This window comes from Glycine soja, chromosome 8, assembly GCF_004193775.1.
Source record: "Glycine soja cultivar W05 chromosome 8, ASM419377v2, whole genome shotgun sequence".
Lineage (NCBI taxonomy): Eukaryota > Viridiplantae > Streptophyta > Magnoliopsida > Fabales > Fabaceae > Glycine > Glycine soja.
The window spans coordinates 20,226,304-20,250,452 of record NC_041009.1 but is presented as its reverse complement, the minus strand read 5'-3'; the positions used below and the strand labels follow the sequence as shown (position 1 = coordinate 20,250,452).

General features: G+C 39.8%; 1 protein-coding gene across 1 annotated transcript in view; it reads left to right on the top strand.

The window, feature by feature from the left end:
* The window catches only part of LOC114422643 (ATP-dependent zinc metalloprotease FTSH 12, chloroplastic), a 70,549-nt gene that overhangs the window by 28,646 nt on the left and 17,754 nt on the right, over nucleotides 1–24,149 (top strand). The window contains exons 9-11 of the mRNA XM_028389113.1: nucleotides 11,790–11,902; nucleotides 18,600–18,816; nucleotides 19,319–19,390. Of these exons, the coding sequence (XP_028244914.1) occupies nucleotides 11,790–11,902; nucleotides 18,600–18,816; nucleotides 19,319–19,390 (402 nt within the window). The remainder of the gene's footprint in view (nucleotides 1–11,789; nucleotides 11,903–18,599; nucleotides 18,817–19,318; nucleotides 19,391–24,149) is intronic.

Genomic DNA, 24,149 nt, shown 5'->3' with positions numbered 1-24,149 from the left:
ATTCTAAATGCCTAAAGAGAATGTCCCCTTGGCTGTTTATTTGTAGTAATCAATGTTTAATTATAGTAATAATCTAACCCCTTAATTATAGGGATAATAATCAAGCTAAATCAATTACATAAAAATAGTAAATAGGAAAGTCATCATTATTAATGTTTATGCGCCTTGTGATATACAAGGGAAGAGAAATCAATGGGAAGAGATTCTGCTTCTGAAGTCCTCCTATCAAAATGAATTGTGGTGTATCTTAGGAGACTTCAATTCGATAAGAAATCATAATGAGAGACTGAGTTCATCTCAGAATCTGGCTAATGCATCCAGTATTGAGGAATTCAATTCCTGGATTTCTCTTATGGCTGAAGAAGAGGTTAGATCTATAGGTAGAGAATATACCTGGATCAGACCTAATGGAAGTGTTATGAGTAAGTTGGATAGGTTCTTCATTTCTGATAATTGGTTGACTCTTTGGCCTGATACAACACAGTTTGTACTAGACAGAGATTTTTCAGATCATTGCCCTATCCTTCTAAGATCCAAAAGTGTTGATTGGGGTCCTAAGCCTTTCAAGGTCATGGATTGGTGGCTGCAAGACAAGGGATTTCAGGAAATGGTGACCCTTAAATGGAGCAATTATCACCCTAATGGATGGGGAGGATACGCCCTCAAACAAAAATTGAAGTTCATTAAAGCCTGCATTAGACAGTGGAGTTCATCCAATGGAGTTATTAATGCTAAGAAAATTCAGGTTTTAAAGAAGGAGTTGAATACTTTGGAGGCTGGTATATCTGACAGAATTATGAATCAATCTGAAAGGGAGCTCAAGAAGTCTCTTCAGGAGCAATTATGGCAAGCTGCTAATGCCTATGAATCTATGCTGAGGCAAAAGGCTAGAGTGAAATGGTTAAAGGAAGGGGACAGAAATTCAGCTTACTTCCACAAGCTGATAAATCATAGAAGAAGACATAATGCTATTCAAGGATTGATCATTGACGGGGAATGGGTTCAGGACCCTAGTAGGGTTAAATCTGAGGCTTTCAATCATTTTAAAGAAAGATTTTCTGAGCAGAATTTTAATAGACCAACCATGGATGGTGTGCAGCTACCTTCCATTGGTCAAAGTGAGAATGAAGCCCTTGTGTCTAGATTTTCTGATGCTGAAATAACCTCAGCTGTGTGGGACTGTGATGGTGATAAAAGTCCGGGCCCGGACGGGCTTAATTTCAATTTTATCAAGAAGTTTTGGAAGACTTTGAAGCCTGACTTTATGCGTTTCATGGATGAGTTTTATTATAATGCTTCTTTCCCAAAAGGAAGCAATGCCTCATTCATAGCTCTTATTCCCAAGATCAAGGATCCCCAAGCTTTTAACGATTATAGGCCAATTTCTCTTATAGGCTGTGTCTACAAAGTTGTATCCAAGGTCTTGGCTAATAGATTAGCCCTTATTCTACCTCAGCTGATTGATGAAAGGCAAACAGCCTTTATGAAAGGAAGGCATATTTTGCATGGAGTGTTGATAGCTAATGAGGTTATAGCTGAAGCTAAATCAAAAAATAAACCTTGCATGTTCTTCAAGGTTGATTTTGAAAAAGCTTACGACTCGGTCTCTTGGGGCTTTCTTAATTACATGATGTTAAGGATGGGTTTTTGTGAAAGGTGGAGAAAGTGGATCCATGGTTGCCTTGCTACTGCATCAGTTTCCATTTTAATTAATGGAAGTCCCACCTCGGAGTTTGCACCCAAGAGAGGTTTAAGGCAGGGTGACCCCCTTGCCCCCCTCCTTTTTAATTTGGTGGCAGAAGGGCTTACAGGTTTAATGAGGACAGCTATATCCAAAAATCTGTACAGCAGTTATCAAGTTGGAAGTCTGAAGGAAGATATAAATATTCTGCAATATGCAGATGACACTCTATTCTTTGGTAATGCTCTTTCAGCCAATGTCAGAGTTCTAAAGTCTATCCTATCATGTTTTGAGTTGGCTTCTGGACTCAAGATTAATTATTCAAAAAGTCAGTTTGGATGCTTTGGAAAATCTGAGGAGTGGTGTAGAGATGCGGCTCTTTTTCTCAACTGCAGGCAGATGGATATTCCTTTCTTGTATCTAGGAATTCCAGTGGGGTCTAGTCCAAAAAGTGGGAGTGTTTGGCAGCCTATCATCAACAAATTTCAGACCAAGCTGGCATCTTGGAAGCACAGATGCCTTTCTATGGGGGGCAGAATTACCATTATCAACTCTGTTTTGACAGCAATGCCTATTTATTTGTTGTCTTTCTACAGAATTCCCAAAAAAGTTGCTCAAAAAATAGTAGCTATCCAAAGAAACTTCCTTTGGGGCGGCGACAATGACACTTCTAAGATCCCTTGGGTTAAATGGGATACAGTCTGTTTATCAAAAGCCAGAGGCGGATTGGGTATTAAAGATTTGAACAAGTTCAATGAAGCCTTACTAGGCAAATGGGGATGGCAGCTGGCAAATAATCCCCATCAGCTTTGGGCAAGAACTTTAGTGTCTATATATGGGGGATGGCAGGCCTTATTACATGGTAGAGGTAGTGTTGACAATTCTCCTTGGTGGAAGGATTTAAAATCGATCTTCCAGCAGCAACATCAGAATAGTTTGGCCACTAACTTGAGGTGGAAGGTGGGTAATGGGACCAGAATCCAGTTTTGGAAAGACAAATGGAGGGAAGATGATATAACCCTTAAAGACAAATACCCTGTTTTATATCAGGTGAGTCAGCAACAGGATCTCACTATCAATTTAATGGGTCAGAATATTGACAATGGGTGGGATTGGAAGTTTCAATGGAGGAGAAATTTCTTCGATCATGAAATTGATACGGTGGCAGCTTTCATGGATGAGATTGATGGGGCTCAGATTCACTCCTCTAGAATGGATTATCTCACTTGGAGGGCTGAACCTAGTGGATCCTATTCCACAAAGTCAGCATACAATTTCCTCATGGAAGACGGCGGATCAGATTATGAAGATAATGCTTCCAGGTTTATGTGGAATTTGAAAATTCCTCCAAGAGCAGCCGCTTTCTCTTGGAGAATCTTTAAAGATAGATTGCCTACTAAGGCTAATTTAAGAAGGAGGCAGGTGTGCCTTCCATCATATTCCTGTCCTTTATGTGATGGAGAGGAGGAAACTATTGGTCATGTCATGTTTGATTGCACAAGAACTAGATGCCTTTGGTGGGAGATTTTGAGATGGGCTGACAGAGTGGGTCCCTTCACCATTGATCCTAAAGATCACTTCACCCAATTCTCAAGATGGAGTAGCAAAAGATGCATAGACAATAGATGGGCAGTGATTTGGATAGCTCTATCCATGACTATTTGGAAACATAGAAATTCAATGGTTTTTAATAACCAGAATTTCAACTCCGAAAAAGTCATGGATGAAGCTTTATTCCATTCATGGGCCTGGTTAAAATGTATGGACAAAGATTTCCATATTCATTTTAATCAATGGTCCACTAGTTTGAGGGACGAGCTGTCTTAGGGATTGATTTTTTGTTTCAGATAACGTTATCTTGTTTTTTCAGATGGGTTAGGCAATTTTGCCTTGTACTCTTTTTCCTGTATGCAGTACATCTAGTACTACATTATTTATAAAATTATATATAGATTTTTGCTGTGCAAAAAAAAGTAAATAGGAAACTTGATCAATAACGTAAACAAGGAAACAATCATATCAGAATGATATCTTAACACGTATCAGTAACATATCTCAATAGATCCTTCCAAAGTCCAAGTAGTGCTTGAATGACCAATTCCCCAAACCACGGAGGATGTTTGGGGATTTTTGGGACTCACGGGTTATTACCATCGTTTTATCCACGACTATGGCAAGATCGCCCAACCCTTGGCCATACTAACCAAGAAGGATGACTTCTTTTGGGGGGAAGAACAAGTTCAAGCTTTTGACCACCTCAAGCATTGCTTGGATCATTCCCTGTTTTAGCCTTGCCAGGTATTACTAAAGATTTTTTCATTGAGTGTGATGCTTCTTGCTGTGGCATTGGAGCTGTCTTGATGCAAGATCACCAACCAATTGCCTATTTTCGTAAGGCCCTGTCCCATGGTACTCTATCCAAATCAGTGTATGAGGAGGAAATTATGGCTCTCGCTTTGTCTGGTCAACATTGGAAACACTACCTTCTTGAACGCAGCTTCGAAGTCTATACTGGTCATAAAAGTCTAGCACTTGCTACAACAACATCTCACAACAACAGACCAGCAATGTTGGTTGTCCAAATTAATGAGGTTCCAATTTGAGGTCCTCTACAAACCTGGTCTTGAGAACAAGAGAACAAAGCTGCAGATGATCTTTCTCGTAAATCCACTGACATTGAGCTCAATACCATTTCGGTTTATCCTTATTGGGTTGATTTCCCCAAACTGAGAGGAGGTGAGTAATGATCCTGTTCTGAACCGCATCAAGGAGACGCTACAGCTGGATCCATCTTCGATGCATGAGTATATACTTTGTGAGGGATTGATCTTCTTCAAGGGGGAGATTGATGCTTTCTTCCAGTTCAGTTCTGATTCTCATGATGCTTACTGAATTTCACGATCAAGCAATTGGCGGTCACTCAGGTTTCATGAAGACTTATAAGAAGATTGCTGCTACTTTCTTTTGTAAAGAGATTTAGGGAGAAGAGAGAGAGAGAGAGAGGAAAGTGTTTTTGTATTGATGAGGATTCAACCCAACTATAGATTGGGGAATGAAGCAGTACATATAGGCAGTTGCATAACAAAATGATAAAACTGTTGACAGAAGTACTTATAACTGTCTTACAGAAAATTAACCTTATAACTGTCTAACAGAAAACTAAGTAAAAAAAACACTGAGAGAGTAAAATACTAATCTCTTATACCCCTCACAAACTCAGCAGTGGTTGGCAGAATGCTTTTACTTGAAAAATAATAATCTGAATATTATTGTAATTTTATTTTTCAAAGAGTGAATACAAGACTTATTTATAAGCTGTCAGCGACCTAATTAAGGAAAGAAATAAAATGGAACAAAATCTGTACAAATAAAAAAAAAATCAAATTTGTACTAATTACAGAATAAAGTCTGTACTAATTATGGAATGTATCACAACACTTTTTGACCACTCTGAGTTTGCTCCTATGCATTACAAAATTGGAGGGAGATAAAGCTTTGGTGAGGATGTCAGCTCTCTGGTCTGCTGCTGGAACATGGACAACTTGACACTGTTTGCTGAGAACCTTCTCTCTGACAAAGAACAAATCCAGCTCGATATGTTTGGTGTGAGAGTGTAGAAGAGGGTTGAGCAAGGGACACAGTACTCATATTATCACAGAAAATAACTGGTGGAGCATGAGGAACTTTGAGTTCAGTCAGCAGGGACTGAATCCAAGTTACTTCAGCTGTTGCCAAGGCTAAACTCCTGTACTCTGCCCTCTGTACTGTACCTGGCCACAACAGATTGCTTTACAAAATTGGAGGGAGATAAAGCTTTGGTGAGGATATCAGCTCTCTGGTCTGCTACTGGAACATGGACAACTTGACACTGTTTGCTGAGAACCTTCTCTCTGACAAAGAACAAATCCAGCTTGATATGTTTGGTGCGAGAGTGTAGGAGAGGGTTGAGCAAGGGACACAGTACTCATATTATCACAGAAAATAACTGGTGGAGCATGAGGAACTTTGAGTTCAGTCAGCAGGGACTGAATCCAAGTTACTTCAGCTGTTGCCAAGGCTAAACTCCTGTACTCTGCCTCAGTACTGGACCTGGCCACAACAGATTGCTTTTTGGATCACCAAGAGACAAGATTTGGGCCTAAGAACACAACAGCCCCAGAGGTAGAGCTTCGATCATCAAGGTCTGAAGCCCAGTCAGCATCGCAAAAGGCATGAACAGAGTAGTGCTTTGTAGAAAAATTGGGTTCCAGTTTCAGCCCAAAATGAAGTGTGCCCTTTAGATACCCGGGGATTCTCTTGACAGCAACCCAATCCTGTTCTGTTGGCTGACTCATAAATTGGAAAACTTTATTGTCAGAGAAACTAATTTTTGGATGTGTGATAGTAGCATAATGTAGAGCACCAACCACAAAACGATACAAGGTAGGATAAAAAAAATCCTCAGAACCTGTTTTTGTAAGCTTGCAGCCACCAACCATAGGAGAAGAAATAGAGTTAGCTTCATCCATAGCTGTCTTTGACAAGAGATCCCGAATGTACTTGGACTGAGTGAGCATGAGAGAGCCATTAGGGCGATGATTCACCTCAATACCAAGGAAGTAATCCAAATCTCCCAAATCCTTGAGTGCAAATTCAGAATTGAGGTTGGTAACTAAAGACTTGATAGCTGTTGGGTTATATTACCCGTGACAATAATGTCATCAATGTAGACCAGCATGTAGATAACAGTAGCATTATCTGAGTAGACAAAGAGTGAAGGATCAGATTTGCTGGACTGAAACTTGTGAGCTAATAGTGTGGATTTTAGTTTGTCAAACCAGGCCCTAAGGGCCTGTTTTAACCCATAAATTGCCTTGTGTAACTTGCACACAAGCTGCTTGTTTTCATTCTCAAAACCTGGAGGCTGCTGCATATAAACTTCTTCTGTTAAAACACCATTTAGGAAGGTATTGTTGGCATCCAGTTGCTGTAAGCCTGTAACTTACACTTGTTGGTGACAGCTAAAGTGAGTAGGATCCTTACAGTTACTGGTTTAATAACTGGAGAAAAAGTCTCATTGTAGTCTTTTTCCATTTGTTGATGAAAGCCTTTGGCTACAAGCCATGCCTTGTACTTATTAATAGAGCCATCTGGATTCCCTTTTACTCGAAACACCCACTTGCAACCGATGGCAGACCTGGAAGGAGGTAACTCAACCAAAGACCATGTACCATTGCAAAGTAAAGCATCATATTCAACCTGCATAGCTTGCTTCCAAGTAGGATTAGAGAGTGCTGTTTTGACATTCTTAGGTTCGGCATGTGCTAGTAGTAAAGTGGGATTGAGTCTAGGCTTCACTATGCCAGATTTGGCCCTAGTGCACATGGGGTGCACATTATCCTCTCTCGCCAACCAAAATCATCAGAAATGGATTCTGCAGAGGTGGATGGTGAAGCTTTAGATGTATTAGAGGAAACCTGACCAGGGGAGGGTTGAGGCAATATAGGTGAAGGTTGAGGTAATATAGGTGAAGGTACAGTTGGAGAAGGGAAAGCAAAAGCTGCTGACTGAGTTGAGGTGGTGGCAGCAGCTTGTGCTATAGGTATAGGTAAAAACAGAAATGGGATTGGTAGGAGTAGAAGGTGAAGATGTGGGTTTGGGTGGGAAAAATAGGTCAGTATAGGGAAATCGATCCTCATTAAAGAACACATCCTTTGAAATATACAAGCGGCCATTTGCAGCAAGACATCTATATCCTTTATGTGACATAGAATAGCCCAGAAAGATGCATTTCTGAGATCTAGGTTCAAATTTATAGGTGTTATAAGGGCGAAGCAAAGGGAATCAAGAGCAGCCAAAAACTTTTAGAAACTTATAATCTGGAATTTTGTTAAACAGTTTCTGATAAGGGATGTCACCATTCAACAATGGAGTGGGGAGTCTATTGATTAGATAAACATTAGAGACCACAACATAATCCCAAAAAGACAGAGGCAAATGAGCTTGAGATAGAATAGTGAGAGTCATTTTTATAATATGACGGTGTTTTCTTTCCACCACCCCATTTTGATGATGGGTGTGGGTACATATAAGTCTATCGATAATACCTTGATTAGCAAGGTACTTGGAAAATGGTCTATATTACCCTCCCCAATCAGACTGGACAGATTTAATAAACTTACCAAATTGAGTGCGTACAAGTTGTTGAAATTGTTTAAAAACAGAAATAGTTTCAGACTTTGCTTTCAACAAATGCAGCCATGTGAATCAAGTATGAGCATCCACAAATGTAACATAGTAACTAAAACCATTTTCAGAAACAGGGAGCTGGGCCCCAAAGATCAGTGTACACTAAGTCAAAAGGTGTATCATAAACAGTAGTGGAAGGAGAAGATGGTAATCTGTGTGATTTACCAAGACAGCAAAAGGAGCAGAATTCTTTCTCATTTTTATTGATTGAACGAAGATTACACAATTTGAGTACATTATTCAAAACCACATTGACAGAAGAATTAGAAATTACAGTATTAACAGAAGAGCATAATCTGCATAGTGGCTTACAATCAATGATATGAGTGAGAGAGGGAGAGAGAGAGGGAGAGAGAGAGGGAAGGAGAGTGTGAGTGAGAGAGGGTATGTGAGAGGGAGGAAGAGGGAGAATGAGAGAGAGAGGGTCTACGTGAGAGAGTGGGCTAATACCAATGAGCGAGACACAGCGAGGGAACGACCGAAAGATGAAGTGCCGCCGGAAGCTAGTGAGTCGGAGTGGAAAACGGTGAAGTCGAGGAGGACTAGATTTTCGCGCACACAGTCGCATGGAGGGAAGGGCCGTCGGCATCAAAGAACTCGATGGAACTGGAGGGACGATGTAGACATCACCTCGTTCTATTTCACCAGCTTCCCAGAGGAGGTAACAAAGACGGAGCTCTGGATACACTTTCGTCAGTGGGGGGAACTGAAAGAGATCTTCATCCCTAACCGGAGGAACAGAGAGGGGAAGCGTTTTGGTTTTGCTCGTTTCAAAGGTGTAGCAGACAGGAGGAACGTCGAAAAGGAGCTTGATAATAGCTTCATACGGATTGGTTATTGGGGTAAGTAATAATATCTTCATCCCTGACCTGAAAGGGAAGTATGGGTAAAAGGTATAAGGTGAGTAATGATAGGGTGAATTGGGGTTCCGTTTGGGGTAATTGGATTGGTTATTGGCTTGGGAATTGGGTTGGAAATTAGGTTGGGAATTTGGTTGAGAGGGCTTGGAGGAGTAGCTTGCATCATTTCTGTACCAGCAATGAGAGGCTTTGTGCCCAAATTTACGACAAATCTGACACTGAACATCAGCGAATGTGCCATGCCCTCTCCCACGAGCTCTATCACGACCACCTCCACTGTACGAACGGCCACCATCAGCCCTCCCTTGATTACCATACCCAGAATCATAGTGTGAGGAGGAGTGTGTGTTACCCTGAGTTAGATGAACCTGAGGTTTAGAAGCAGAATTGGAATTCGAACCCTCAGCAAAATTCAACGAGCCCAAATTCTTCTTCTGAGACTTTTCAAATGCTATATTCCTCAGCCAGTAGCATAGAAGTGACATCATGCAGACTTAGAGGATCATGCGAATTGTTTAAAATAGTACAAATTGTGCGATAATCATCAGGCAAACCATAAGGAATCAGGTCGATGTGAATGCTCGTCAAAATTAAGTCTCCAATTGATGCGAAGAATTGTTGTTTGCGGAAGCCATTTTCAGAAGCAAGGATCTAACCTAGCTCTTTGAACCATAAAGAGATTTAGGGAGAAGAGAGAGGAAAGTGTTTCTGTATTGATGAGGATTCAACCCAACTATAGATTGGGGAATTAAGCTGTACATATAGGTAGTTGCATAACAGAATGATAAAGCTGTTGACAGATGTACTTACAACTGTCTAACAAAATACTACCCAAGGCTATGAGGTCTTCTTGGTCATGGTTGATTGTCTCTCCAAGTACACCCATTTCTTGGCCTTGAGGCATCCTTTTTCTGCTAGAACCGTGGCTGACAGTTTCATCAAGGAGGTGGCAACATTACACGGATTCCCTATGTCTATCATAAGTGATTGCGACCCCTTATTTCTCAATAAATTTTGGCATGAGCTATTTTGTCTTCAAGGGGCAATGCTATGTATGAGTACTTCATACCACCCCCAAACTGACGGTCAAAAGGAGGTGGTAAATCGTTGCTTGGAAACTTTCGTCCGGTGTTTCGCTTCAGAACAACCGACCAAGAGGTATTCTTGGTTATCTTGGGCGAACTTTGGTTCAACACATCCCCCCATTCTTCCACTGGTTCATCACCCTTTGAGGTTGTCTATGGTTGCAGACCTTCTTATGTACTTCGTTACTTGATGGGGGAAACTCAGGTGGTATCCGTTGCTACTGTGCTGTTGGATAGGGAGGAGGCATTGCGGCAGTTAAAATTCCATTTGAATCATGCCCAACAAACTATGAAGTGTTATGCTGATTCACATCGCCGCGATGTTACTTATTCAGTGGGTGATTGGGTCTATGTCAGGCTTAAACCTCATCAACAATAGTCTGTTGTTCGCTGGATTGGTCCCAAGTTGTCATCTCATTAGTTCGGCCCTTTTTAGGTCATGTCTCGCATTGGTGAAGTGGCTTACAAATTGCAACTTCCGAATTCAGCCTGCATTCATCCTGTCTTCCACGTCTCAGCTCAAACACTCCTCGAAGCATGGTTCTGTGCCTGTAGCTTTACCTCAAGGTTGGGAAGTGGTTGCCTTTGACCCGCTTGCATCTGAGGCCATCTTGGCTTCTCGAGAGAACAAGCGCCAAGGACCAGCAACTTGAAATGGCTTATTTTTTGGAAATCCCAACCCATAGAGGAGGCAACTTGGGAATTTGCTCATTCAATCAAAACAAGGTTTCCTTCTTTTTGCCTTGAGGACAAGGCAGATTTTAGAGAGGGTGGTATTGATAGGAACCTGTCTCAGACCAAGTCCTTTTAAGGTTTATTTCCGCAGGCCCAAAAGGGCAAATGTGTCCCAGGTGAAAAGAAGATAGCTAGAGGTGAGAGAATGTGAGTGGGGGTCTGTAAAATGGGAGAGGGTGAGGATTGTAAGGGTTATGGAAGGATTTGAATGATAATTGGAGTCTAGAGAATGTTAGATTTCAACTTAAAACCAATTGGTACTAAGTGAAGTTGTCGAACAGATATATAAGCTGTACCCCAAGAACTGAGGCAGGTGATGTGGGACTTCTAAGCTTTACCTACTGAATCTCCTTGCAGATCTCTATCTAGACTTGTGGTCTCCATTTTTTTTACTTTTGTTGAATGGGATCTCCTTATGCAGACCTTGTTCAGTATCTTTTCGCCTCCATGATTTCTATTTTTATTAAATTAAAAAGAGTGTTTATTTTTAACAAGCTTAAAACATAACAACTTTAGTTTGAGGGAGTGTTAGAAGTCTATGTGGTTGATGTATAAATACATTTAACGTTCATGGGCATTAGTGTGTGGGAAGTTGCATCACTTATTATAATCCTGGGCAATAGTTTCCACTAAATCCATCAGGAGTCTGTATTATATGGATGATATGCAGAACCTTACTTTGTATTGAACAATAAGGCATTCCCATCTCTAAAATATTATGTTCTATCTTCCTCTAAATTCTACATTTATTTTAAAGGATTTGATAATGATAAGAAAACAATACCTGGGAATGTGCAGTTTATGGGGTTTCATTGGCCATGTGGTTGGAAAGGAGTGCTTATATCTTTTAGGGCTCATTTGCTTTGTGATAGAATTGTCATGTGTTTACTTTGGTGTTCAGCACATGGCTTATTTCAGGGGTTCAGTATTTCAGAAATTCAAAGTGATCAGAGAGCTCTTTTACACTAGTTTTATAGTTCTTTGGTTTCTGTGTGTTTGTTATGATTTCCTTTTCTGATCTGAGGATTCCTTACCGTCCATCTTTTTGTATTGTTTTCTCTTTCTAATTCTTTTAGAACTCTTTGATAAAAGTAGATAGCTATTGGAAAACACATTTACAATGAGATAATTTTTACAGGGTTTTATCCTGTGAAAGTGAATGGTGTTTTGAGGTAATGATTGTTCTTTATTTTTCTGCAGGCACCTTGTTTTGTATTTGTGGATGAAATAGACGCTATTGCTGGAAGACATGCTAGGAAGGATCCACGGAGAAGGGCAACTTTTGAGGCTCTTATTGCACAGCTTGATGGGGAGTAAGTTTTCATTTTAAAAATGGGAGGTTATATGACATTTGAAGATTTTGCATCATTGAAATCAGAATCAATTTCTTGTTTGTTGGTTTGATCCCTCCCATGAAGAGGATTAGATTTTATCCCGTGTTCCTAAGGCTTCTAACAGAAAGTGGAGGGTTTGGTGGATAGCAGCAATAGTTTCTATTTGGTATTATAGGAACGACATGATTTTTAACAATCAACAGTTCTCTATTTCAAAGCTGGTGGATATCGCTATTTTTAGAACTTGGTCCTGGTTGAGGGGATGGGAAAAGGGCTTTGCTGTTCCTTTTCAACAATGGTCCTCATCCATGTCTCTTGCCTTCACCTAGTAAGGGAAGGGTGGCTGGATCTTGTATTGTTTCCTGTTGGGGAGGTTTTTGTAGGCTTTATTCATTAGCCTAAGCCTATGGCTTACTTTTGTATCTCCGCAGTACCTCTGGTACTATTCTATTATAATATATGATATTTTTGGCCGTTCAAAAAAAAAAAAAATATAACTGTCATATAGGTTGAAATTTTATTGTGACACCTAATTCAGGATTAACAAATTTTTGGTGTGACACAGTGATATGGCCACAAATTAGGATTATCATATCTAAATTTTAAATTATTTAGTTTATCTTTTTTTATCTTTTCCTCTCTTATAAGATTTTATATCAGAATTATGATTTTAGATTAGATTTTTATTTTATTTATTAGGATAATTAGATTAGATCTTTTTAGTTAGGATTCTCTTTATTTATATTTTATCAATCTTAGAACATGTGTTTGAACCTAATTCAACCCCAAAAGGTAACTCATAGGGTGAATGTCGCTCTCAACTTATATACTCTATCTTGACACTATCTCTAGCCAATTTGAGACTTGGGTTTTTTCCAATAATTAACTAGGATCAATTAGGATAATTGTTAGAGTAGAAAATACTGAATATTATTCATTATCAACTGTGCAGGGATTCCTCCTTTTTATAAAGGAGAATTACATTTGGTGATTTCCTAAAATATGGAAACTAAATCCTAAATTAGGGAAATAAAATATAACAATAATGAATTACCTAAGATAGGCTAAATTAAAAAAAGGAAACACAATAATTACTAGTTAAACAGGGAAACAAAATAAGTACAGAATCAAACTTATTTACAGGAATATTTCAGGGAATCAAATAGAGATTTTATCCTCTTTGGCACCCTGTCAACATTCCCCATCAAGCTAGCTTGAAGATATCTTTCACAGACAGCTTGTTGGTTATGTTGTTGAAGAGTTTCTTGGGTAATCCTTTTGTTAAGATGTCTGCTGATTGGTCTGGAGTGGGAGCATAAGTAATACAGATCTGTTCCCTTTCTATCTTCTCTCTGATAAAGTGTTTGTCATCTTCTACATGCTTGGTCCTATCATGCAGGACTGGGTTGTGTGCAATAGATATTGCAGACTTGTTGTCACAATACAATTTTATTGGTGGGGAATTGAAAACCTTCAATTCTTGTAGAATTTTTTCCTCCCACAACACCTCACAAATGCCATGAGCCACTGCTCTAAACTGAGCTTCTGCACTGCTTCTTGCCACAACACTTTTTTTCTTCTCTAGCTAACCAAATTTCCTCCAACAAAGGGGCAATAGCCTGATGTTGATCTTCAGTCTGTTATACTTCCAGCCTAATCTGCATCAGCGTAGGCTTCTACCTGAAGGTGCCCACATGTTTATAGAGTAGCCCCTTCCCAAGTGACCCCTTCAAGTATCTTAGGATCCCGAAAGCTGCCTTCAGATGTTCAGGTCCTGGTGCATGCATAAACTTACTTACCATGCTTACAGCAAAAGTTATATCAGGATGCATGTGGGATAGATATAGTCTTCCCACCAATTGCTGATATCTTCCTTTGTCCACCATATCCTCAGTTTCAGCTGGTTGCAGTTTTATGTTGGGCACCATTGGTGTTTCAGCAGCTTTGCATCCAAGTAATCCTGTTTCTTTTAAAAGATCCAGAATATACTTTTGCTGGTTCATAAAAATACTTTCCTTAGATCTTGCAAATTCAATTCCAAGGAAGTATTTTAATGGGCCAAGTTCCTTGATTTCAAAAGCTTTGGCAAGTTTCTCCTGCAAACCTTTGAACTCCAAGCTATCATCACCTATGAGGATAATATCATCCACATATACAATTAAAATAGCAATCTTATTGTTTGTTGAATGTTAATAGAACAGTGTGTGATCAGCTTGGCTTTGGATATAACCAAGCCCTTTTACCACAGTTCCAAACTGCTCAAACCATGTTCTTGGAGATTGCTTCAGCCCATATAGTGACTTCTTTAATCTACACACCTTATTTCTTCCAAATTCTCTTCCTCAAATCTGGGGGGAAGACTCATAAACAGTTCTTCCTCAAGTTCTCCATTCAAAAAAACATTTTTTATATCCAGTTGATGTAAAGGCCAATTGAGATTGGCAGCAAGGGATAGAAGAATCCATATAAAATTAAGTTTAGCAACCGGAACAAAAGTCTCCTGATAATTTACTCCTTATGTTTGGGTAAATCCCTTTGCTACTAATCTAGCCTTGTACCTTTTTACACTTCCATCTGCGTTGCACTTAATGGTAAAAACCCACTTACACCCGACTTGTGTTTTTTTTATCATGGAGTAGGTTTACAATCTCCCAAGTTCCATTCTTCTTAAGTGCATCCAACTCCTCTAAGACTGCTAATTTCTCGTTAGGATCATCTAGTGCTTCCTCAATGTTTCTAGGCACAAACAAATTTGTAATTTTAGAGGTGAAGGCTTGGTGATTTTGTAAAAGGTTTTGGTAGGAAACATTTGGAAATGAGATGGTTTGTGCTGGGTTTGACTGGTTTTTGGGTGCAGGCTCTAGTTCCTTTCCTAAGGGCTATGGGCAAATTAGTATTAGAAGTGGGAATTTCAGTATTACCTGGAAGTTCTTGAGGTATTTCTGCTAGGCCATCTTCTGGGATTTCTGCAATGGCTCATGAGAAGACATTCTATTTATGAGATAGGCTGCTGTTAAGACAGCATCCCCCCATAAGTACTTTGGAACATTACTTTCAACATGATGGCACCCGCTACTTCAAGGAGATGTTTATTTTTTCTTTTAGCGTTGCCATTTTGTTGAGGAGTATTTGGGCATGTCAATTGATGTTGAATTTATTTTGAAGAAATTCATTGAGACTCGTTTTAAAATATTCAGTGCTGTTGTCACTTCTCACAATGGAGATTTTTGTGTCAAATTGTGTTTCTACCATTTGTGAAAAATATTTAAATATATTAGAAACATCAGATTTTTCGTGCATAAGGTAGTCCAACACATTTGAGTGTGATCATCGGTAAAGGTTACAAACCACCTTTTCCAAATTGGGTTGTAATTTATGATGGACCCCATACATCACTATGGGTCAAATGAAAAGGTTTAGATGCATAAGACTGAGAGGAGTAAGGAGTTCTATGACTTTTGGCAAGAACACAACTTTAACATTCAAAAAAAGAACAATCAACGTTTTTCAATAAATTTGGAAACAAATACCTAAGATATTGAAAGCTAGGATGTCCTAGTCTACTATGCCAAAGCATTATTTGGTCCCTTACAGAGGTGGAACTAATACCACTAAGACCTTGAGCTACTTTATTCCCGAAAGCATCCTCGAAATAGTAGAGACCATCCATCATTTTAGCACTGCCAATCATCTTCCCGGAAGTCTGATCCTGAAAAGTATTGTTAGTGTTAAAAAACTTCACATTACAATTAGAACAATTAGAATCCTTGCAAATTTTACTAACAGAGAGAAGGTTACAGGATAATTTTGGTACATGTAACACATTTTTTAAGTCAATGTGTTTAGATAACATAATACTCCCTTCTCCTGCAATTGCTGAAAAAACTACCATCTGCAACAAGGAGAATAAGTTTTAATTAAAGAAGAAAGGCTGGTCATGTGATCAGAAGTACCTGAATCAATGATCCATGATGCACACATATTTGAGGTGCAGATAAGAGAGTTGGAGGTACTAAAATTACCTGTTTGTGCCATAGAACCACTAGGAATACTAGATAATGAACTAGATTTTAACAACCTTATGAGTTCATCAACTTGTTCCTTACACAAGGAGGTCTTTTTTGCCTCATGAGCTGTAGGACCAGATTTAGGCCCAAATTTTTTACTGCCCTTTAGATGTGCTGGACTGCCACTAATTTTCCAACATGTTTCTTAGGTGTGATGCTGTTTGTTGCAGTAGTCACACCAGAGATTGGAGGAGCTCTTCCGAATGGTTGAACTCTTACAAGTAGTGGCTTCTACAGCCAAAGCATTGGTCTCAGGACGTGAATCCACTTTCATCTTTCCCATCATCACACTCCTGCGAGTTTCCTCTCTTCTACTGCAAAAATTTCACCTAATGAAGGCAAAGTTGCTCTCCCAATGATTCTACCATGAACTTCATCTAGCTCCTCATTGAGACCAGCAAGAAACTGAATTGCTCTTCCTTCTTCCACTGTCTGCTGATGGTGTTTGGCATCCTCGGCTGACTTCCACTTGTAAGTGTTGAAGTAGTGGAAGTATCTTGTCACATTGTCACCTCCTTGCCGGATTTCTCTAGCTTGTAAGGTGAGTTCATAAATCTGAGATTTATTCCCAAGATCCAAATACATTTCTATGACACTATCCCACAATTCTTTGGCTGTGGAATAGCACATATAATTACTACTGATGTCTTCCTCTTCCACGGATATACATCTGGACAGATTGGAACCATTGGAAATAGTTTGACCCATTAAGTCAAAAAGAGGTGATTTGAACAGAATGAGAATCACCCCAAAAACAACCCTCTGCTCCTGTTTTGCAGGTTGGGAATTTTGATCATCATTGGTGACTGAGGAACCGTCAGCCATGGCTACATATTAGAGTGGTGAGGAGATCATGCTCTGATACCAAGTAGAAAATACGAAATATTATTCATTATCAACTGTGCAGGGATTCCTCCTTTTTATAAAGGAGAATTACATTAGGTGATTTCCTAAAATATGGAAACTAAATCCTAATTAAGGAAATAAAATATAACAATAATGAATTACCTAAAATAGGCTAAATTAAAAAAGGAAATATAATAATTACTAGTTAAACAGGGAAACAAAATAAGTACAGAATCAAACTTATTTATAGAAATATTTCAGGGAATCCAATAGAGATTTTATCCTCTTTTGATACCCTGTCAACAGTTAGTTATGTTCTTATCAATTAGGATTCTCTTTATTTTTATTTTATCAATTAGGACAATTGTTAGGATATCTTTGTAGCCTATATAAAGGGCAGACTTGATTGAAATTTAGTCAATGAGAAATATTCTGAAAAACTTGTGTTAGTTTAGGATGGGCTCTGTCAAGGACGAGTCTGCTACTCTGCTTATTGCTTTCACTATAGATTGAAGGAAGTCTTTTGTGTCTAGACCCGTGACACGATCCTATGCTAAGGCCCATAACACACGTAGATAGAGGCATAAAAAAACTGATTTATGAGTTATAACAGACAACAAGTCAGCTTTTCTAACATAAATAATAGGCTTAAATATGTTTAGTCCCTTAAATTTGGGGCATTTTTGGTTTTGGTCCGTCAAATAAAAAATTATTCTTTTTAGTCCCTCAAATTCGTGAAATGCAATTTTTAGTCCCTCAACTTCATGACTGAAAATTTGCTTTTTTTAGTTCCTCAAATTTCCTCCGAGGGACCTAAAACAACATTATGTGAATTTGAGGGACTAAAAAGAGAAATTTTTAAATTGGGGGACCAAAATCTAAAGTGACTCAATGGGACTAAAAACATATTTAAGCCTAAATAATACCTACCAATTCAAGACAAACCTGAAAACTAGAATCTTAGGTACCCTCTATACATGCCTGATGTCCTGAGGAAGCCGCATGATCAAAAACTTTCATGGAAGCATGCATGTGTTAGTTTTCTTCCTTTACCATAGCTGATTACCACTGAAGATAATTAACATTGGACTATGTATACTTCTGATATCTAGGGTTATGTTCAGCAAAACGAAATTATGGTCATACTTGCAGGGAAAATGGAAGGGTTTATGTCTGTACAACATTATGACTGCAGTGATAGCTAGGGTAGTGTCCTATAATTGAGTGTGTCTTGTCTTCTGTCGAAGATTTTTTAATGGATTTTCTTGTATTCTCAAGTTTATTTTGTTTTTCTTTGTTAAACCTAGAAGATAGAACTTGGTATTTTCTTATATCGTGAGGATTGTCATATGATCTGTTTGGTTTATTTTATTTTAAATGGTATTTCATATGTAGTTGTTGCTATAAGTTACTCCTGGAGATTGTTATGAACCTTAGCGTAGGATAGGGTTACGGGCCTAGACATGAAAGACTTCTTTCGACCTATAGTGAGAGCAAGAAGCAGACTCACCCTTGACTGAGGCCCTCCTAAACTAACACGTTTTAGTTAGAGTGAGAAGCAGACTCATCCTTAACCGAGCCCCTCCTAAAATAACACAAGTTTTCTGAATATTTTCTTCTTGATTAAATTTCAATTCATTCTGCCATTTAAATAGGCTACAAAGATATCCTAACAATTATCCTATATATTAAGAATTTTTTCATATATATATTTATATATATTTTTTTTCTTGTTAGTTATCTCTATTTTCATCTATTATTAGGAAGGAAAAAACTGGTGTAGACCGTGTATCCCTCAGACAAGCTATCATATTTATCTGTGCCACAAATAGGCCAGATGAATTAGATCTTGAGTTTGTTCGTGCTGGACGTATTGATCGTCGTCTGTACATTGGTTTGCCTGATGCAAAGCAGAGAGTTCAAATTTTTGGTGTGCACAGTTCCGGAAAGCAACTTGCAGAGGATGTGGATTTTGACGAGGTATATGGTTCATTTAAGGAATATACAAATCTACGTACATAAACGTAATCTAATGAATTCAAAAGGCACTCAAGGATAAGTTAGATAATTACTGTATGAAAAATAAGAATGGGGCATGTTGTGAAACTGGCTGCATTGGGTAGATTCAAACATGCTTAAGCTAGCTCCTATCAAATTAAAGGCTAATAATGGGCTGTTAAAGGATGTTTCCATTGAGCAATCATGTAGTATACACTGTAGAGTAGACAGATTAGCTTAAGAATTTCCTACAGTATTCACTGCTGAAATTATGAGTCATATCTTAGTACCAGATTCATTTTTCAATGAAATTTCCCAATGATCAAAACAGAATCTGCTTCAAGAGTATCTCCCAAAGAATTACCATAAAGTTGGACTGCGTTTTTATCATATTCATGTCTTCATATTTGTGTTTTCATTCTGAGTTAGTATGTGAGACTTGACTTCTTTGGACTGACTGTGGCTGCTCTCTGCCTCTCAACAGCTTGTCTTCCGTACTGTTGGATTCTCTGGAGCAGATATAAGAAACCTTGTCAACGAATCAGCAATAATGTCGGTAAGTACTAAACTTCAAATTATCAGCCTTGTCCCTGAATACATCTTGTATACACTACACTACTTAGGGTCAGAAATTATAATAGGGAATAAAATTATGCCAATGTCACTTTCTGTGTTTCTTTTTTTTCTCTGTTCAGGGAAGGCCAGGTATTCTTTACCTTGAAATATGAGAAAAAGTGAATATTATTTTCTGATAATTTTACAATGGTCGGATATAATGTATATATAGGTCCAAAAAATCCTAGTAAGTTTTGCTACAAATCTGTACATATTATAGAATGTTGACAATCAAGAATTTAATGTATAATGATGTGATAAGATATGATATCTGATTTAGAGGAAACTGAATATCCTCTAATTATGTTTAATCAATACTACCCATCTATATAAACAAGCTTTGTAGGGTCTCTTTGTGATACGGTTTACACCCAAATATCCCTCAGTTTATCTCATTTTACATGGTATCACGAGAGAAAATATGAGGCTAGGCTGAATAAATGGAACCAGAGAAACATTTCGATGGCTGGTAGGATCACTCTAATCAATGCTGTCCTAACAGCATTGCCTTTGTTCTATTTGTTATTCTTCAGGGCCCCTATAGCAGTGATTAATAGATTAATTGCCATCCAAAGGCACTTTCTTTGGGGTGGTAATTTGGAAGGGAAGAAAATTGCTTGGGTTGCTTGGAGACAGGTGTGTGCTTCTAGATAAATGGGAGGTTTGGGGATCAAAGACATTAAGGTCCTCAATAATGCTCTTCTAATTAAATGGAAATGGTTGATGTTTCATCAATCAGATCAACTTTGGAGCAGGATCCTGGTCTCTAAATACAAGGGCTGGAGAGGCTTGAAAGAGGGGCCATCAAAGCATTATTTTTCTCACTGGTGGTCTGACCTAAGGGCTATTAATCAGCATCAGAGCATGGCTGATGTCTCTAAACAGTTTATTTGGAAGGTGGGTAAGGGAGATCAGATTCTTTTCTGGGAGGATACATGGGTTGATGGTGGGATACCTCTTAAAGATAAATTTCCAGAATTATATCAAATTTCTTCCCAAAGATTACAGATTGTGGCAGATATGGGCTCTTTCTATGAAAATGGGTGGGAATGACATTTTTCTTGGAGACGAAATTTGTTTGATAGTGAGATGGGGATAGCTTCAACATTTATTGATCAAATTGCAGCAATCAGGCTAAATGCTAATCTGAAGGACACTTGGGTGTGGGAAGCTGAAACTAATGGGATCTTTTCTACTAAATCTGCATACCACTTTATTAAAGCTGAGCAGCCTTCTGATGTCCAATGTCTGGGTTTCCAACAGCTTTGGGATATCAAAATCCCTACCAGAGCCTTATCATTTGACTGGAGATTGCTTTGGGATAGGCTTCCTACTAAGGATAACTTATCTAGGAGACAAGTTGAGATTGATAATGAACTTTGTCCCTTCTGCCAAAGCCAACCTGAGACTGCCTCACACCTGTTCTTCACATGTCATAAAGTTTTGCCAATGTGGTGGGAATCCAATTCCTGGGTTAAGGAACACAGAGTTCTTCATTGTACACCCTTTCTCCAGCACTCAAGTACAGCAGGAAGGATGGCTACCAATAGAAGATGGAAAATATGGTGGTTGACAGCTACAAAGTCAATTTGGAAGCTTAGAAATGACATAGTTTTTCATAATCAGACTTTTGATATCTCTAAGCTGCTGGATAATGCAATTTTCCTCTCTTGGTCTTGGCTGAAAGGGTGGGAAAGGGATTTCAATGTACCTTTTCAACAATGGTCTTCAGCTATGTCTATAGCTTTTAAATAGAGTTGGTTTGTAGGGTTGGGTTTGTGGCTGTTTTTGTAGGGTTGTTGTATTTCTTTTTTCCTTTTCAGGAGATACTTCACTCCTCTGTCTACTATGTAGTACCCCTGGTACTGATTAATTTTTAATATATATTATTTTTGCAGCTTAAAAATAAAAAAAGAGAAAATAACAAAGCAGTCCCCCACTGGGGACTAGGGGTGGGTAAACGGACCCAGGTCCATGGACTGGCCCGCGAGGCCCATGGTCCGCGCGGGTAATGAACCAATTATTTTAAACGGTCCATGGTTATGTTATATTTTTGGGCCCGTCCCGCTTAACCTGCGGACCATGTGGGTTTGGCCCGCGGGGTCCGCGAGTTGCCCGCATTAGGATTTTATTGCTTTAAATTTGGAATCATTTGTTGTTGGAAATGTTTAAATTTCATATTTTAGATTTATTGCCAGTGTTATCAAATGGCGGCAATGGCGGCGCTATGGCGGTTTTGCGTGGCGAAAATTTGAAAAAACTCCACCGAATAGCGGTGGCGTGGCGGTTTTACAATGACGGCGCCATGGCGGTCATGGTGGTATAGCGGAAATGGCGGAAATAATGGGTTTTTTTTTGTTTTTTTGCGCGGTAGGAGTTGGGCTGACTCGACCCAACCCTACCCGTTATTTTATTCAAAAGCGCAGCGTGGAAACGCAGGACAGAACGCAGTACTCGACCAGGAGTGACACCCCGTACGCAGTAGTCACCGTGCACCCAGCAGCGACGACCCCACGGCCCGCACGCCCGACCTGGTAGCGACGAGGACTGACACATGACCCCACGATAGCGACGAGCACCGGCAGACGACCCCGCACCCAGCACCCTCACGAAGGCGAACGTCGCGGCGCAGCTTCAGTGTGGTGCACTTTTTTTTTTGCTGTTCGACACCCGTTTTTGATGTCTACAACTTTTTTTTTTTCGTTTTTCTATTTGACACCCTCCTTTTATTTTTGACAGTCCCATTTTTATTTTTTTTTCTATTTGACACCATGTTTTTTTTTTCTGTTCAGTCCTCTTTTAAATGACTGAACCATCTGCCATGACATCCGCCATTTTCCGCTACGCCATCCATCATATTTTTATGGCGGATTTTTGACTTTCCGCCATGAACCGCCATCCGCCATTAACAGCATTGTTTATTGCTTAGATTTTCTTGTCAAGATATTATTTATTTTATTGATGTAATTGACTAATTGTTAAGATTTTATTTACATTTGTATTGAACTTAATTTGATTGTGTTGTATTTTTATTGAAATTAAAATTATTTTAAAACTAGGCCCGCAGACCGTTTCGTTTGACCCGCGGGGCAGGGGCGGACCAATTTATTTGGTCCGTGTAAGAATGTAGGACGGGCTGACCTGGTCCGCTGCCAATGTGGGCTTATGCGGGCGGGCCTTACGCGGGGTGGGCCGGTCCGCTTACCCACCCCTACTGGGGACCTATTGTCCCCGATGGACCTTTCTGGTCATTGCACTTATTTCGACACCCCGCTTCTGCTTTTTGACGACCCTTTCTCCTTTTTTGGTCATTGTTGGTGACCATCACTTTTCCGGCAACCCACTGTCCCCAGGTGAGCCTTTTTGCTTGTCGCCCTTTTCCGGCAAACTCTGCTTCATTTTTCGGCGCTTTTCCGGCCACCTGCTGCCACCACCAGTATTTCGGCGACTTCCCGGTGACGTTTTGGGGAGAAACATACATTTTCTGGTGCACCTTTTGCCAATCTACACAGATAGGTCCACCAGATCGCCATTAGAGCTCTTGCATGCGGCTTTTTTGATGCTCCAAACAGCACCCTTCGCCAGTGTGTGTCAGTGTGTGTGGCTTCTGTTCAGGCTGCGATTTTACCTCTCAGGCAATGTTGCTAATGGCGGATGGCGGTTCATGGCGGAAAGTAAAAAATCCGCCATAAAAATATGGTGGATGGCGTAGCGGAAAATGGCGGATGTCATGGCGGACAAAAAAAAAAAAACATATATATAAACTCATTGAAATTGAAAAAAACAAAGGATTGCATTCAAATAAACTAAAAAAGTTTGATGAGTTCATACAATAATCAAATACCAACACCAAATAAACTCATTAAAAAGAGGACTGAACAGAAAAAAAATAAAATTGTGGTGTCAAATAGAAAAAAAAAATTAAAAATGGGACTGTCGAAAGTAAAAGGGGGGTGTCAAATAGAAAAACGGAAAAAAAAAGCTGCAGACAGCAAAAAGGGGTGTTAAGCAGCAAAAACAAAAAAAAGGCTTTGGCCCACCCCACCAGTATAAGTCGCGGTTTTGGCTGGGTCGTCTTCTCCGTTCGCGTTGCCGTCGTTCACGCCGTGCTCGTCGCCGCCGTTCGCGTTGCCGTGGGTGGTCGCTGCCGTGCTCGTCGCCGCCATGGGTCGTCGCTGGTTGCAGGTGTGGGTGGTTCCGAGGTCGTGGGTTGTCGCGCTGTGTTGGAGCTTCGAGGTCGAGGGTTGCAGCTGCATCCGCCATTTTCCGCCTCGCCGCCAGATCCGCCATGGCCGCCATGGCGCCGCCATCTTTAACCCGCCACGCCACCGCTATTCGGTGACGTTTTTTCAGAAAATCGCAACGCAACTCCGCCATGGCGCCGCCATGACCGCCATTTAACAACACTGCTCTCAGGTCACCTCTCAGGTGCGACCCCACCCTAGGAGTTTCGGCCAGTTCTACCCATCCTTGTGGGCCCACATCTCCAGGTGTGGTGCTGTTTGTTCCTGTTTTTATTTTATTTGCAGGAACTGTTTGGTTTGCGTCTTGTAGTTACTGTTTTTCACTCATCATGGCATCTGCTGGTTCTTGTGAGGATTTTAGTTAGTACTACCTTCCGCTTGCCTTCTTCTGAGTTCTTTTGTGTGCTCACCTCTTTAGCCTAGGTTTTGTGTATGTGTTTCTTTTGGAGTTGCTGT